Source organism: Hemitrygon akajei, chromosome 4 (genome assembly GCF_048418815.1).
Source record: "Hemitrygon akajei chromosome 4, sHemAka1.3, whole genome shotgun sequence".
Taxonomy (NCBI): Eukaryota; Metazoa; Chordata; class Chondrichthyes; order Myliobatiformes; family Dasyatidae; genus Hemitrygon; species Hemitrygon akajei.
This window is the reverse complement of record NC_133127.1, coordinates 31,441,232-31,459,453: the sequence shown is the minus strand read 5'-3', so window position 1 is coordinate 31,459,453 and position 18,222 is coordinate 31,441,232. Positions and strand designations below refer to the sequence as shown.

Sequence of the window (18,222 nt, the reverse complement as noted above, 5' to 3'; positions counted from 1 at the left end):
TTAGGAGCCATTTTTTTCACAGGAACAAAGTAGCAAATGAACGAGACGCAATGCTCGAACAACAAGTGCTGGAACAGCACTTCCGGGCTTTCTCGATTTGCGGTTGGTTGAATTCACACATGTGGTACTCAAGGATAAAGAGGGCCGACTGTACTCCCAATGCTGCCTCTTCTACATTGGTGAGACCCAATGCAGATTGGGGGTGCACTTTGTCAAGCACCTCCACTCCATCCACAACAAGTAAGATTTCCTAGTGACCAACAATTTAAATTCCTACCCCCGTTCACATTCTGACATGTTGGCCCATGGCCTCCTCTTCTACCGGGATGAGGCCGCTCTCAGATTGGAGGTATTCCTTCTGGGAAGCCTCCAACCTGATGGCAAGAACATTGTCTTCTTGCCCTTCCAGTGGCACCATTAAGAAGGCAACTTGGGCGAACAGTTCTAATGGAAATCTTCACACATTCCTGTTTTAGACTGCTACAGCCATGGACAATACAGTAAGCAACATTGTTTAAGGAGTTTAAAAAATATCTATCGCTACTCAGAATTGCCAAATCACAAACGGCAGTCTCAGTCACAAGTACAGTGCCCCTTTAGGTCAGCGGAAGAGAGGATGCTGCGCTGGATTAAAAGTTCGTTGAAGAAAAAGAGGGTTCTGACTCCCACTACCAACTATTATGCTGACAAACGTACAGTTTTTGGAAAACGAAATCGAAGACTTCAGAGCAAGATTGCTGTACCAGAGGGACATCAGGGACTGCTGAGTTTTATTGTTTTGGACACTGAGTCTTCGACATCCCCTGCCATTCTGGACATAACATTACAGCTTGCTGGCTTCGTGGTTCACCACCAAGATAGGACTGCTGAGTGCTTCAAAGGCAGAGGAGGTGGAGTATGCCTCATGATTAACTTCTCGTGGTGCACAAATGTAGAGGTTCTGTCCCAGTTCTGCTCATGCAACCTGTTCATCGAAAGCCGCTATCCCATGCTAGCTAGGGATTGGCCCGTTTAAGAGCATTGCAGCCCCCCCCCCACCCACCAGCTGCCATTTAGCTGTTGACATCACCGTGCCTGTAGAGTACAAATCTAGTGTGCTGAAAACACGCACTCTCTTTTGCCCTCTAAGTCACCGTGGACTATTTGCAAATGGTACCATGCTAAGAGTGGAAGTGTGCTGCGGTAAGAGAGGGCCCAATAATTATTTGTAACTTGAATGGTTTACTGAATGTTAAATGTTTGTCTTGTCTTGTAAATAAATGGTTAACTTACTTACAGGTAGTAAGCATCTCTGTACCTGCAAACCTGATTTCACACAACATTGGTTTATACCAACGCTTGTGGGGCCTTGAATGCACAGACCACATATCCATTTTGCTATACCCCTGCATACAAACCACTGGTTAAACAAGTTTACAGGCAGATCAGGACCTGGCCAGAAGGTGCCACCTCAACACTGCAGGACACAGCACTTTGAAGCACAGACTGGAGTATATTCAGAAAGGCAGTTACCTACAATCATCACATCAACATTGATGAACGTGTACAGCTGCTGCCAAGTCAACAAATTTCACGACACAGGCCGGTGATAATAAATCAGATTCTGATTTCTGAGGAGATTGACGCATGCAAGGCTCCTCTATCAACTTTCTACAGGAACAGCATCAAGATTGTCCAGTCTAGCAGTATCACAGCGTGACATGGAAGTTGCAAGGAATCAGACCACAAGACCCTACAGAGGATAGTCAAAACTTGTTGAGACGATTGCCAGGGTCTCCCTCCCCAACTATTTATGACATTTACTGGAGGTGTTTGATATGTAGGGTCCGAAACATTGTTGCGGATCCCTACCACCCATCTCACAAACCTTTTCATCAACTATCATCAGGAGAGAGGTACAGAAGCATCTGGAGTAACTGCCCTCAATCTATGAGACTAATGAATACCCTGCCACCACCAAGGTCTCGTCACGAGGACACTGAACTGTTTACTGTATACCTGTGCTGTGCACTACATCTACTTCAAATTATATTGTAATAACTTACTTGTGGTAATATTTTGTTTTACGGGCTGTTTTACGAGTGTACCATATTCTGAAGGGATGTTGTTTCATTTGGCTGTTCAATAAACTTGAACTGCAAAGGATAAAGGGCACCACCCCAACCGTGACTGTGCACAACCTGTGATATATTAGCTGACTGCTGACTGGAATGTTTCAGGAGAATTGAAATAACAATAAAGAAAAGTTTTGTGGGTCCAGAGGAACATTGTTTCGTTTGGTTGCATATATGCACAGTCAGATAACAATAAACTTGAACTTGAGATAAAAGTTAATGCAGGCAAATGTGAGGTGTTACACATTGGGAGGACCACCAGGATGGAATTTACCTTCCAGGGGTTCTGAAGTCTGCATCTGTCACAGTCCCGACCATTAATTCCCCATTTCCTCCTAATTTCCTTTGATGGCAGCACACCTGGTTTTCATCAAGACCTGCAGCATAAGAACCCCGGTTTTGCACCCACTAGTTGCCAGATCGTTGGTTTTGCCATTGTGGTAATTTACGTTTCCCAACCACTTAGGATTGTGTGTTCTAAGCTTTGCTTCAGTACCGAGATTTACCTGTGCAACTCAGTCTCTCCGAGTCAAGATAAGTTTTCTAAGTTCAACTCCAACTCCGAGGTTTACCTGTGAAACTCAGTCTCTCCGTGCCAAGAAAAGGATTCCAAGTTTACTCCAGTACCGAGGTTTACCTGTGTAACTCTGTCTCTCCGACCTAAGTAAAGTTTTGTCTGCCGTTTCCCTTTCTACGCTCCGTGTCAAGATAAGTTCTGCCTGCCTCCTGCTTTCCTGCACTCCCTCCTGTTTGCCGTTCAATGCTCACACCCACGTCTGCATCCTAACTCAATCTCCGTGCTTGTGTCCTGCGTTTGGGTTCACCTCATTCGTTGCAACAGCCCCAAATTTAAGCTCTTCTAAATCAAGGCTTAACACTTTCCTTTTTATTGTAGCTTTTAATTAGAATCTCCTGCACTTTAACTTTTATTTATCTTATCTTATATAATGCCTGAAATTTGATGTTTGATTTTTCTATCTTGTTCGATGTAAAGAACGTTGAACTGCTTTGTGTTTGTAAAGTGCTATACAAATTAACTTGCTTGCTTAAATAACAGAAACAGGACCACTTGGGGGGTGGGGGATAAAAAAGCACTAGACTTATTGCGGAGCAGACTCGATGGGCCAAATGGCCCAATTCTGCTCCTATATCTTATGTGCTTATATGCTGAGCAGCAGAGCACTGAGGAGTGCTGTAGAACAGATGTGCGAATACAGATCTAAAATTCCTTGAAAGTGATGTCACAGGTTGTAAAGAGAGCTTTTAGCACACTGGCCTTCATCGGACCGTAAAGCACTCCAGCGGGTGGTGAAATCTGCCCAGCGGATTATCGGCACCCAATTCCCCACCATTGAGAACATCTACCATAAATGCTGCCTGGGCAGGGTGAAAAGCATTATCAAGGATGCATCTCACCCTAACCATGGACTTTTTACTCTCCTCCCATCCGGTAGGCGCTACAGGAACCTCCGCTCCTGAACCAGCAGGTACAGGAAGAGTTTCTTCCCTGAGGCTATGACCCTGCAGAACCCCACATCACAGCACTAAGCAGTATTGCACTCATATTGTACTGTCTCAGTACTTTTATATTTGTATGCTGTAGCACTTACTTTTTATTCACAGTTATTTTGTAAATAACATTACTCTTTGCATTTCTGGTTAGATGCTAACTGCATTTCACTGGCTTTGTATCTGTACTTGGCACAATGACAATAAAGTTGAATCTAATCTAATAAATCAAAATAGAGTACTGGAGTTGGATTGTTGTATTAAAATTGTTCAAGATGTTAATGAGGCTTCATTTGGAATATTATGTGCAGCTTTGGACACGTACCTACAGGAAAGATATCAATCAGATTGAAAGAGTGCAGAGAAAATTTACAATAATGTTGTTAGGACTTGAGGACCCGAGTTATAGGGAAAGGATGAATAGGTTAGGTCTTTATTTCCTAGAGTGCAAGAGAATGAAGGGAGATTTGATAGAAGTATGCAAAATTATGAGAGGTAAAAGCAAACAGGCTTTTTCCACTAAAGTTGGGTGAGACTAGAACTAGAGGTCATGGGTTAAGGGTGAAAAGTGAAATGTCTGAAGGGGGCATGAGTGGGAACTTCTTCACAGAGGATGATGAGAGTGTTGATAAAGCTACCAGAAGAAGTGGAGGATGTAGGTTTGATCTCAACATTTAACAGAGATTTGGATAGGTACATGGATAGAAGGCAATGGCCTGAGTGCAGGTGGATGGGACTAGGCAGATTAATAGTTCGGCATGGACTAGCTAGGCTGAAGGACCAATTTTTATGCTGTAGTGTTCTATGACTTTATAAACAATCACTTTTGGGAGCTTGTGCTAAATTCTGTATTTGATCTTCCAAAATTTAATTTAACTTGATTTTTTAAATATATATTTCTTATTGTAATTTATAGTAGTTTTTTTAAAAATCATTATGTATTGCAAAGTACTGCTGCTGCAAAATGACAAACTGTACGCCAATGATATTAAACCCGATTCTGTTTCTGTACACGGTCTTCCAAAATTTGTATCCATTAAACTGGCATTTCAGATATGGTGGAAAACGGATTGTTACTGCATTTGCAGTTTTATCAAAAGCACCCATTTCCACTGAAAGAACAGAAACAGAAGCACCTTGAAAAGGAGGATAAAAAAAAGCATCGGATCAAAAGTCCTTACTTGTTGAACACTCGCTTCTCCAGCCTGGATCGAGCTGTGTTATTCTCCTGTTTTAAGTCAGTGAGATTCGGATACTTCTTCTTTTTTCCTTTTCCTTTTTTCCCTTTTCCTTTTTGTTCACATCTTGAGGAGCCAAGATCTGCTCCTGTGGCAGCTTCAATGTCGCGCATCAATTCTGGATCCCGCCAGTCTGCCAAGGAAGAAACATTATAAATTTCCTATGAGACTAGAAATGCTCCTTGTTTAAAGCTCCCTTCTAGACTATTTCAACCTTGATTCAAGTATGACTCTCATCTTCTTACACCTCAAGTCAAAATAAATGCGTGGACTTAGAAAATGAACTTCAGGTTGTAATTACACTTATAAACAGAATGTTTTATATTGCTCTAAAACAGGGGGTTCCTAACTGGGGGGGGAGGGTGGGAAGGGGTCCATGGACACCTTGTACAATGGTATTGGTCCATGACATAAAAGAAGGTTGGGAACCCCTACTCTAAAACTTCATTTTCAAGTGGTTGACCATTATATCAGACATAGCTTGAATGCATTAATTTATTATGCAGTGCAAGTTCAAAATAAGGCAGAAACAGAACTTAGAGCAGATGACCTTTCTCGTAATTTACATCAAGCGAAAGCAATAATTAAAAGATTGTATCATTAACAATTAATTGAATAATGTGTAAACAATTTGATTCATGTACAACACAGGATCTGTGGTTTGAGTAAGCACAGACGCTGCTATTGTTGAAACATTAATACATTTAAATTGGGGATTTCACAAGAAGCCAGGGCCACAAAAATGATCTAAAATAATCTGCTGGAAGGAACCAGTGGGCCAAGCAGCATTTGCGGAAGTAAACTGATTTCAAGCCCAGATCCCGCATCAGGACAAGACAGAAGCAGGATCTTGTCCCGACACACTGGTCGTTGCCTTCACAGACACTGCTTGACCAGCTGAGTTCTTCCCGCAGTTTAACCTTTTTGCTCCAGATTCCAGCCTCTGCAGACCACTGTGTCACCACAGGTAAGATGACTGCCACGGTCAGTATCAGATTTATGCAGAGCATGCTACTAAATATCTTGATTATTAGCATGATATTGGAGACTCAAAGTTTAATGTAAATTTATTAGCAAAGTAGATATACGTCCCCATATACTACCCCGAGATTCATTTTCTTGCAGGCATTCCTTCACAGAAGAACAAAGAAGTACAAATAGAATCTCGTGGTCATATAGAATCAATGAAAAACTACTCACAAAGGCTGACAAACAACCAATGTGCAAAAGATGACAAAACTGTGAAAATACAAACAAAAACAAAAAAAAGTAAATAATACTGGGATGAGTTGCAGAGCCCTTCAAAGCAAATCCATAGGTTGTGATATCAGTTCAGTGCTGTGGTGAGTGACGTTATCCACACTGGATCATTCAGCAGCCTGATGATTGAGGGGTTATCTGATGGTGTGGCACCTCCTTCCTGATGGCAGCAGTGAGAAGAGAACATGCCCTGGATGGTGGGGGTCCCTGATGATGGATGCTGCTTTCTTGAGGCAGTGCTCATTGCAGACGTGCGCATTTGTGGGGAGGGCTTTACCTATGATGGACTCAGATCTTTGATAAAAATTCTGGATGCATTAGAAGACGTTGTCCTTTTCAGTGCAGGGAAAGAGTTTTTGGATTTGACGATTTGATGTGCTTCAGTTTGCTGAGGTAACAGTCCTAAAAGACACTGGGCCCATCCGGATGCCTGCAGTCCCATACTGATCTGGTCTGGATGGGGAGAGCCAACTTGGCTGGTTCTTTATTCTCTTGAACCAGGCAGTGAGGCATCAGTGGCAAGTAGTTCTCCAGGTGCCTAATCCAGAGACCCAGTTCTGAAGCAGAGCTGGGCCAGCAGTACTTTCTGTGAAATCTGTCAGGCTATTGAGAGTTAGAAACTAGTTGCAACATTTTGGATTAGAGACAGAACACACATGCCAGGATTAATCAAGAACCAGACAGAAGGAGTGTGCCAATATTGTTCGGAGGTGAGGAGGGGAGGGATTAATGGGGTGGTAAGGAAAGTAATGGTGGAGAAAGGATAAATATTACAACACAAATTGGAAAAGGGAGGGGTACCAACCCAGAATCAGTTGAGTGAAGGAATCCATTAGTTTTTTGTTGCCAGCTTTTAAGCAATAATCTGGCTAGGATAATGAGAGCTGGAGATAAACTGAGGATGTTTACCACGATGATATCAAAGCGGAATGACTTCAGTAATGCAGGGGGGTTGGACAGGCTGACATTGTTCTTCCAGCTGAGGAACTACCAGGGAGCAAAGGAAATCTTCCTTTGGCAGTGGGCTGATAACCAGAAGTCTTAGATTCAAGATAATTGTTGTAACAGTGGGACTATTTATTTTTATTATGGCAAGACCTCAAAAGGCACGGACTGAACATATTCTATGGAAACTTTCGAATGGTATTTTAAATGAATAGAGGGTTTTGGGAAGAATGCTGAAGGACTATATTGAGCAGCTCTTTTAAAGCACCAGGCAAAGAATAAGCGAAACTGATATCATGGAACTCAATAAATATTCAAGCTTCCTTCAAATCAGCAAAGAACCCAGTCTCTTTGTAGCTCACCACAAAACCTGCTCCTTGGATTTCAGAAAGAAAGGAATAACCTGACATTGTTCCACTTACAGTCTGCATTTGGATAGATTCGATGATTCCTGCAGGTTTAAATCAGCACTAAATGTCTTCTACAAATGGACTGCAGTGAGATAAGGGGGGAGAGAAAGTGAGGGGTTCATGAAGAAAGTTGTTCCAAAAGATTTATTTAACCTTGAAAGAGATTAAATACAAAGTGACACAAGTCAAAAAGTGAAACCATTAATCCATGATTAAGACCAAAATAAAGCAGTTAGGCACAAGCCCTTCCAATAACAACAAGGCGGTACCAGCTTAGAGTCCCATGAATGGGACACTTGTATAAATATGGCAAAAAATACTGGAGCCCAGTCAGTATGAAATGAGCATTTCAACAAAATGAAAGACCAATTTAAAAGCCTTTGAAAAGAAATCAATAGTGTGCCAAGGAAGAACAGTCTTTAGAGCCTTGATGGACCCTAAAGCTCTTCATATAGTGTTGCTGACTTTACTGATGGTGAAAAAAAATTACACAGTTTGAGAAGAAAAATCAATACTGTAGTTAGTAAAGCGATGCTATTTCACATCTGACTGGCCAGAGGCCTGCCTTCCCGCTGTTGTCCTCATACCTGTTTGTTAACAAGTCACTAAAGGTTGAAAGACCAGATATTCTTGAGTACTGACACAAAAAATAGGTACTTAATTTGCTCCTTGTGCACACCACTGAAAAGGATGAAAGCTTCAGATTTGTAGGTCACTGTGCTTTATCATCGAATCAGAGAATCAACACCTAAATCATCATTACTTGGAGTATTTGCATTACATTTAAAGCTTTATGTAAACACTGCAAACAGGGAAAGAGTCAAGTGATTTAGAAAGGATCAGACTAGAGGAAGCACAACTATTCTACGCACATTTTCTGCTGTCATTCCCAAATAGATTGTAATACTGTTATGTCTAAGTTCATTCACTGTGTCAAACAGTATTTGGGATTCAATCTATTTTAAAATGGAACACTGAACACTTCGAACTGCTGAATTCCGACTAAATTCCAGATTCAAAGCCACCTGGAGGCGGCCGGGCAGCCACAGCAAGGATCACAGATTACGTGCATGGCCATCAACTTGGTTTTAAGTGGACAATTTTTAGAACTGCAAATCAAAAATCTAAAAATGTGCATTGCACAAGACTGAAATTATTTGATGTTTAGTTTTAATAAACATCAGTCGCAAATACATCCCAAAGCCAAAAATATGTCAAAAATGACAACAGAATATTTCTAGATTCTCTGGTAGAAACCCAAACATTATTTTGTTTAAGTGTTTTTCTTGTTCATTTATCTGAGGCATAGATATACAGGGAAATGTTAACTAAATATATATTGTGAAGTGTATTGATACTGCAGATTGGTGCAATTCTACCAATCTATTTTAGGTATAAAAGAAAAAGTGCAAATATCCAAAATTTAGCTGCTGAAATGTTCCACTCAAATAGTTCCTCTCCATCTTCCTTTTAAGATACTGATATTTTAGGTATTATTGAGAAAATATGAAGTATCGATATTTTGGTTTAAACACAGTAGAAGGCAAGACTGAAATATATAAATTAATAGAAGTCATTTGCAGTCTCCAGCAGTGCAGGCAATGATTGTTTCCAAATATTTTGCTGAATTATTTTAATGCTGTTCAATGAGACCATTATGATTTTAAAATTCAGGCTGTCCGATGGGGATAGTTAATTTACAGCGTGACCTCGTACGTACATCAGGAACTGTTGGGAATATAGTACAAGTCAGACTGCTTTCCTCATGTAACACGAAATTTAAGAACCCTTATCAAACAGCCTGCCTATTTAGCATTTATTGTATTGGGTAGAACTATTTTGGGGTGGCAAATGGTTAGTGTAACAACATTACAAAGTCAGCAACCCGGTCCAATTTCCACTGTCTGTAAAGAGTTTGTACATTCTCCCAGTGACCACATGAGATTCCTCCCGGTGCTTCCGTATCTTCCTACACTCAAAAGATATACAGGTTAGTAGGTCAATTGGTCACGTGGGTATAATTGGGCAGCATCAGCTTGTTGGGCTGGAAGGGCCTGTTACTGTGCTGAATCGCTAAATAAATAAAATCACTCTATAACTGAAGCTCATAAATTTAAGAACTGCCTTGGTAAATATTACTGCGCTCCATGCTGCAGAATTTCTGATTTATTTTAAATACAGAGATTTTCAAATATCAATAAGCTCTTGCAATCAACAAGCAATGCAATCTAAAGAAACTTAAGCTTGGTCATCCGGATAATTGGACCTAGGTTTTTTTTTGCCTGGGGATGGGAGCCTTCAGAGATTCACAAGGCTTCATAAAATACTGGCCCTGTGCTGTAGGTGCATGCCTCGGGGTTTGTATAGGCTTTGAATTTAAACAGAAGTGAAGTTTTATTGTGGAGGGATGGCAACAAGGAAACCAATGTTCTGGCAGAACAGGAAATAAAAGCAAAAAATACTCATTTCTAATGCATTTGTTGCAAGACATTTTGCACAGGTGCCACATATTTATAGACGGGTCTAGACTTCCACTACTGACTTATCAAGTGAATACTTTAACAGGTGATACCTACAGAAAGCTTAAAATATGTTGGAGGTTGCACCTCATTTTTTCCATATTAAATTTGCATATGTCACCTAGAAAAGGCTTTGCTGGTCAAAAGCTGAAAAAAAACTGGAAATTAGGGAATGTAATCCCCTAATTAATTCTTGTTCCTTTCAGTCCGAGTCTGCCAATAAGCCAAAAGCTAGGCAAAAAGCCGAGGCTTAAACATATAAATGCCACAGCAACGACCACGATATTCAAAATGAGCTTCCAAGCACATTTTATACCTGATAAGGTTTGCATTTTATTTTGTAACAAAAATAGGCCTGAACCTTTATAAACATTTTAGCAACTCCTATCTTAGTATTATTTTGCATGAAGTGGCAACCACTTTTTATTTATTTAGAGATAAAACATAGTAACAGTCCCTTCCGGTCCAACAAACCCTGACACCCAATTACAGCCATGTGACTATCAACCTAATACCTCGCACATTTTCGGAATGTAGGTGGAAACCTCCCAGTTGTGGGGAGAACATACAAACTCCTTACAGACAGGGACAGGAATGTTGCTGGCACTGTAATAGCATTACACAGTTTACTGGCTCTGACATACATTTAGCAGCCCAAAGGCAAGAAAGGTGCAATGTAAATGTAGTTCTTTCATTTTATTTTCAGAGACACGCTATTTTCTCTCTTTCTCTCAGCTGGGCTCTACATTAAACAATAAACCTCAGCGTGTTTGCAATTGAAAAAGAGAGACATCATTTTCAAATTAAGTATTGTTCTCCGTAAAACCCCAATTTTTATCTACAGCTGTGCACATCTCACACAAAGATTTGCTTTACTTGTATTATACACTCAGTGGCCACTTTATTGGGTACACCTATTTGGTAATGCAATTATCTAACCACTGATATACAGGGTGAGACCCGACGTAGATTAGGAGACCACTTCACTGAGTACATACACTCCATCCAGCAGAAAAAATGGGATCTCCCAGTAGCCACCCATTTCAATTCCACTTCCCATTCCCATTCCAACATGCCAGTCCATGGCCTCCTCTACTGTCATGATGAGGCCACACTCAGGCTGGAGGAGCAAATCCTCATATTCCGCCAGGGTAGCCTCCAACCTGATGGTGTGAACATCAATTTCTCAAACTTCTGGTAATCGTCACCTCCTCCCCCCCCCCCCCCAATCTCCTTCACCTTTCCTCATTCCTGTTTCCTTTCTTTCCTATCTCCTTACTTGCCTATTTGTGCTAATCCTCCTTCCCTTTCTTCCATGGCCTTCTGTCCTCTCCTATCAGATTCCCCCTCCTCCAGCCCTTTATCTCTTTTACCAATCAACCTCCCAGATTTGTACTTCATCCCTCCCCCTCTCCCAGTTTCACCCATCACCTGCCACCTTGTGCTTCTTCCTCCCCTCCCTCACCTTCTTACTCTGACTTCTCCCCTTCCTTTCTGGTCCTGATGAAGGGTCTCAGCCTGAAACATCAACTGTTCATTCATTTCTATAGACGCTGGAATTCCTCCAGCATTTTGTGTGTGTGTGTTGCCCCAGAAATGTGATCTAAGTGACTTTGACCATGGAATGGTTGTTAGAGCTAGTGGTTTGAGTATCGCAGAAACTGTTGATCTCCTGGGATTTTCATGCACAACAATCTCTGGAGTTTATAGAGAATGATGTCGAAAACAAAAAATGCATCCAGTGAGTGGCAGTTCTGCAGGTAAAAGTGCCTTGTCAATGAGAGAGATCAGAGGAGAATGGCTAGACTGGTTCAAGCTGACAGGAAGGCAACAGTAACTGAAATAACCGCACATTACAACAGTGATGTGCAGAAGAGCATCTCCGAACGCTCAACATGTCAAACCTTGAAGTGGCTGGGCTACAGCAGCAATAGACCATGAACTTACACACTCAGTGGCCACTTTACTGGGTACAGGAGGTACCTAATAAAGTGGCCACTGAATAAATATTACCAAATCATGTTTTTTGCTTCTGATGTATGTTGGTGAAATAGACAAAGGATGTCATGATTAGCCATGACAGGAGATGGTGATGATAGAATTCTAAAAATAGAAAGATCTGTTCTTATACAGCATCATGCTGAGGTAACTTGGTTGAATTCCTTCCACGTTCACAGAGATGTATTCTTCCTGTTGTATTGATAACAGAACTATATGTGCAACAGTATGCTCCAAATGGTCTAAATTCAAGCATGCCTAATATTAAAAATAAATGACCTTTCTATGATAATACGGAGAGGGTCAGTAGCTTTTAGTTCCTCGGTGTTATTATTTCAGATGACCTGTCATGAACCCAGCACGTGAGGGCAATTATGAAGAAAGTACGGCAGTGCCTCTACTTCCTTTGGAGTTTGCAAAGAAACAGCATGACATCTAAAACTTTGACAAACTTCTACAAATGTGTGATGGGAGGTGTAGTGACTGGCTGCATCACAGCCTGGTCTGAAAACACCAATGCCATTGAACGGAAAATTCTACGAAAGGTAGCGGATATGGCCCAGTCCATCACGGGTTTAGCCCTCCCCACCCCTGTGTACAGCTGCACAAAACTCACAGGAAAGCAGCACAGGGACCCCCACCACCCAAGATGTGATCGCTTCTCACTGCTGCCATCAAGGTGATGGTACAGGAGCATCAGGACTCACACTACCAAGTTCTGGAACAGTTATTACCCCTCAAACATCAGGATATTGAACCAAAGGGGATAATTTCAATCAATTTCACTTGTTCTATCAGTGAAATGTTCCCAAACCAATGGACCCACTTTCGAAGACTCTTCATCTCACATTCTCAATACTTACTGCTTTGGTGGCATCCATTAGTCTCACGAGACCATGGATCTGCGCCTGGAATGGTTTCCAGGGCATAGGCCTGGCAGGGTTGTATGGGAGACCAGCAGTTGCCCATGCAGCAAGTCTCCCCTCTCCATGACACCGATGTTGTCCAAGGGAAGGGCAAGGGCCGATACAACTTGGCACCAGTGACGTCGCAGGAGTTGCCAGAGTTGGTTGAAGACAACATCGGACTGTCTTAGGGACTCCAGCTCTGGATTTGTCCTCAGGGTTTACTCCCGAAGCCCTTCCCATGAGTGGGTATGGCTGCAAGGCAGCGGAGGTTTGAAATCAGAGTTTTCCCTCTCTTAGATGGACTGCCTTCTCAGGCTGACAAGCTCCATCTACCTGAAGCACTGGTTTTAAGGCGCCAGGACCCGCCTTCGCCCCTTCTCCTGCAGTAGAAACAGTTCTGCCGGGCTTGCAGGCTAAGCCACACGAGAAGGCCAGAAGTTGGACGTGGTTGTCAGAGGCTATTTGTCAGAAGCGCATGCTGCAAGGAGCATTTACAGGTAGTGGGAGCTTGTCCCCACTACCACTCCTCAGCTTGACAACCTTGATTATTGCTTATTTACTACACAATTAACTTATTGCTTATTTAGTATAATAATTTCTTTCTTTCTATATTTGCACAGTTTGTTGTCTTTTGCACACTGATGCAGTCTTTCAATGTTTCTGTTATGGTTAGTATTCTATGGATATATGAGTATGCCTGTAAGACAATGAATCACGGGTGTATATAGTGACATACGTGTACTTTGATAATAAATTTACTTTGAACTTTGAACATATATTAACACGTAAAATAATCAAAATCACATCATACCAGCTTTCTCTTTTTGCTTTTTCTCTTCTTCTTGCCTCAGTCTTTGAATATCTTCTGGATTTACAGGATTTCCTTGTGCGTCCCTGGAGATAATCTTTCCATGGAAAGGGCACTGTGTTTGTGTTTAATCAAGACAAGACAAGTAATGAACAAACCACGCTGCAGAGCATATAAAGAAAAGCAATCTGCTCACTGGTGGGTTTTACAAGAAGCTCATCATATCGGGCAATAGCACTTGTGGAATTTCCATCTGACCATTTGCCAATACATCTCCAACTTGCATTTATTTGCCTCACTAACAAAATAAAACATCCAAATGTTAACAATCAAAATTTGACAAAAGGAGATATTTAGGTCCTGTGCACAGCACTATCGTCACATGAATACTGTACAGTGAAAAGCATGTCTTGCAAACTCTACATACAAATAATATCATCACACAGTGCATTGAGATAGTATGAAGGTAAAACAATACAGACTGCAGAATAAAGTAAGAGCTACGGAGAAAGTGCAGTGCAGGTAGACAATAACGTACAAGATCATAACAAGGTCATTATAAAATCGAGAGTTAAGCTTATCGTACTTATAACAGTGGGGTGGAAGCCGTTCCTGAGCCTGGTGGTGTGTACTTTCAAGGCTTTTGTATCTTCTGCCTGATGGCCGAGGGGAGAAGAGAGAATGTCTGGGGTGGGGTGGGGTCTTTGATTAAGCTGGCTGATTTACGGAGGCAGCGAGAAGTAGCGACAGAGTCCATGGAGGGAAGGCTGGATTCTGTGATGTGCTGAGCTGTGGCCCCCAATCTCTGAAGTCACAGGCACAGCAGCTGCCATATCAAGCAATGCATCCAGATAGGATGCTTTCCTGCCGCATTGAAGGAAAATGGTAATTGAGCACCTAATTCAAGGTGGAAAAACAATCAGGGTGATGCACAAGAGAGAGAATAGGCTAAAGGCAAATAAGTGGGAGCATGATAAGAATGGTCTGACAGCAAGCATAAACTCTCTGGGCCAAAAGAAGTGAAAAGTCTTTCTGTGTAGCCATCATTTCCCATCTGTACAATCACCTCCATAAAACTGCTCTGCACTCTCTGTGGATTGAATGAAGTTTGTTTAGCAAACCCAATCAATATTTTGTATAAATTCATCATTGTTTTCCCTTTGCAGCATTTTCTCTCCTGACTTTAAAGCAAAACATTCCCATAGAAACCCAGTCATACAACCCAAAGCTCTGGAGGCATGTTGTTTTCCTCCCCATACATTCCACGAGTTTCTTTAGGTCATCTGTCCTGTCTCCCTTTCTCTTCACCATCTACACCTCGGACTTCAACTACTGCACAGAAGTTTTCTGATGACTCTGCCATAGTTGGATGCATCAGCAAGGGAGATGAGGCAGAGTACAGGGCTACGGTGGGAAACTTTGTCACATGGTGTGAGCAGAATCATCGGCAGCTTAACGTGAAAAAGACTAAGGAGCTGGTAGTGGACCTGAAGAGGGCTAAGGCACTGGTGACCCCTGTTTCCATCCAAGGGGTCAGTGTGGACATGGTGGAGGATTACAGATACCTGGGGATATGAATTGACAATAAAGTGGACTGGTCAAAGAACACTGAGGCTGTCTACAAGAAGGGTCAGAGCCGTCTCTACTTCCTGAGGAGACTGAGGTCCTTTAACATCTGCCGGACGATGCTGAGGATGTTCTACGAGTCTGTGGTGGCCAGTGCTATCATGTTTGCTGTTGTGTGCTGGGGTAGCAGGCTGAGGGTAGCTTACACCAACAGAATCAACAAACTCATTCGTAAGGCCAGTGATGTTGTGGGGGTGGAACTGGACTCTCTGACGGTGGTGTCTGAAAAGAGGATGCTGTCCAAGTTGCATGCCATCTTGGACAACGACTCCCATCCACTCCATAATGTTACTGGTTAGACACAGGAGTACATTCAGCCAGAGACTCATTCCACCAAGATGTAACACTGAGCGTCACAGGAAGTCATTCCTGCCTGTGGCCATCAAATTTCACAACTCCTCCCTCGGAGTGTCAGCCACCCTGAGCCAAGAGGCTGGTCCTGGACTTATTTCCACTTGGAATAATTTACTTACTATTATTTAATTATTTATGGTTTTATATTGCTATATTTCTACACTATTCTTGGTTGGTGCGACTGTAACAAAACCCAATTTCCCTCAGGATCAATAAAGTATGTCTGTTTGTCTGTATCTTTATGTCTTTTCCTTGGAATGCGTGCTCAGAGCAAGAGTCACTAGGGGATAATATTGAAAAATCGAGAAACAACCAGGAACAATTTCTTTCCATATTGTGTAACACACTTTAGAGTTTCACAGGGCAAGGCTCACAATAACAATGAATTTGGATGAGGAGTTTAAAGGCTCAGTTAGCACATATAGCAATATAAACAAGATAGTAGCAGCTGCAGAATACATATTCAATTTGGACACACCTATTACAAAGATGTTCAGCATATCACTGAAAATGACTGGAACAAATGTCAAGAAGTTAGTGCACTTTACAGCTGAACCCAGTACACCGTCCAAGAAAGCATACATTTAATGATCTATGGAGTCTTATTAGAAGAATCTCATTTTTTAACCAAAATGTTTGGTACTTTGAATGAAAGGTGTGAAATTACAACAAAAATGACATTCGGGCATCAAGAAAAGTTGATCTCACAGTAAATAGTATCAAGGGGATTGCAATATACAGTGACTTTTGCATTCATGGTGGGAGTTAATGGTGCATAACATGGATCAATTTTCCATTTTTACAGCACTTGTTTCCCTAGTCATTGGCAATATTTCCCCTGAAACACTCTGAAAATGTTGGTTCAATCTTTAACACCAAACATAGCTTAGGTTTCAAACCAGCAAGTTGCATGTGAACGTCCAGTCAGTTAACTTGGCCAAAATAGACTTGTAGATTTAATAGAGTTTTCGTAGCCAAGAGATTAAGAGCCAAATTCTTAAGAATTTTAATTAGTTGGAAGTGGACCATAGCTTTTTGTCTCATTACAACTTTAAAGCAGAACATTTACAAAATTTACAAAATTACGAAATGCTGGCAATTTGCAAAGATTGTAGAGAGTTATTTATGTGATCTTCTTCCATGTAGCCTCATTGCAAATGCAAACTTGGTGTGATTTCTATACATGGTATTTTTAAGACCAAAATTACTCACTAACATTTTGCCTTTTTTGAGTAGTCATAAGATTTTGTTCCTACATATTCATAGAGCAGATTAAATTTTAATATTTTTATCTTCTTGTTTAAAATAAAGGACATCTTGTGTACTTGTTGGCCACATTAATTCAATACTGAATACAAACAACGGCTGGCAAAATTGTTACAAATGACTCATTGAGTTAGTTCCAGTACAGTATACACAGAAGTAAAAGACTTGATGATATTCTTGAAGAAAGGCTCCAGCAGGAAATTGTACAGAGAGTATTTCAGAAAGAAATTCTGGATCTATCTGTAGGTACTTTGGCTATTTACAACTTTCATAGTAACATCGATGAATACACAAGATCTGTGACTGGCTACAGAGAAGTGCACTGAAGATGTCACCATTATTAAACACATCTAGGTGAGGACAAATCAGAATCCAAGGCTGACAACAGAGATTGGGGCACAGCTGAGAAATTGGGATGCTGCCTTCAGACAACTCTCAGGTCAGCGAGAGCTATGCTTTCCCGCGCCAGCTGCAAGGCAAAACGGCATTATTCACAGAGAATATACAGCCATTTCTGCGAGACCAGAGACTTGAGGCACATGTGGCTGGGCATTCAGACCACAGTCCACCCTGTGAGTCACCGACTGTGATGACTCTTCCCACTAGCCTGCACGTCGTCTACGCTCTGCTTGATCACAGCATGATGTGCTCGTGAGAAAGGCCCCCCCTTTCATCCCAAGGTGCAGGCACTCTGTCTGGCCACAGCTGTTGTAAAGAAGACCCTAACCAGAGTCGACCCACGTAAAGCAGCAGGACCTGATAATGTACCTAGTCGGGTGCTGAGGGCCTGGAGAGCCCAGTTAACAAAGGTTCTAATAGACATCTTCATCATCTCCCTGGAACAGTTCACTGTCCCCTCTCACTTCAAGGTAGCCACTATCATCCCAGTACCCAAGAAAGCGACAGTAACCTGCCTCACTGACTACCACTACCATCCAATGACGCTGACCTCATCAATAATGAATGCTCTGAGAGGCTGGTTATGGATTCCATTATATCCCATCTTCCTGCTACATTGGATGCTTTTGCATTGAATATACGAGGGGTGATTGATAAGTTTGTGGCCCAAGGTAGGGGCCAATTTTAGAAAACCTAGCACATGTATTTTTCAACATAGTCCCCTCCTACATTTACACACTTAGTCCAGCGGTCGTGGAGCATACGGATCTTGGACCTCCAGAAGTGGGTCACAGCAGGGGTGATTGATAAGTTCATGGCCTAAGGTAGAAGGAGATGAGTTATACAGCTCTCGTTACAGGCACGTGCA

The 18,222-nt window shown here is 41.8% G+C and overlaps 1 protein-coding gene across 4 annotated transcripts in view; it reads right to left on the bottom strand.

The window, feature by feature from the left end:
* The window catches only part of uvssa (UV-stimulated scaffold protein A), a 290,056-nt gene that overhangs the window by 187,127 nt on the left and 84,707 nt on the right, over window positions 1-18,222 (bottom strand). For all 4 annotated transcript variants that reach the window (XM_073042248.1, XM_073042245.1, XM_073042247.1 and 1 more), the window contains 2 exons: window positions 13,713-13,824; window positions 4,805-4,994 (listed from right to left, as the gene is read on the bottom strand). In XM_073042248.1, coding sequence (XP_072898349.1) covers window positions 4,805-4,994; window positions 13,713-13,824 — 302 coding nt within the window. The remainder of the gene's footprint in view (window positions 1-4,804; window positions 4,995-13,712; window positions 13,825-18,222) is intronic.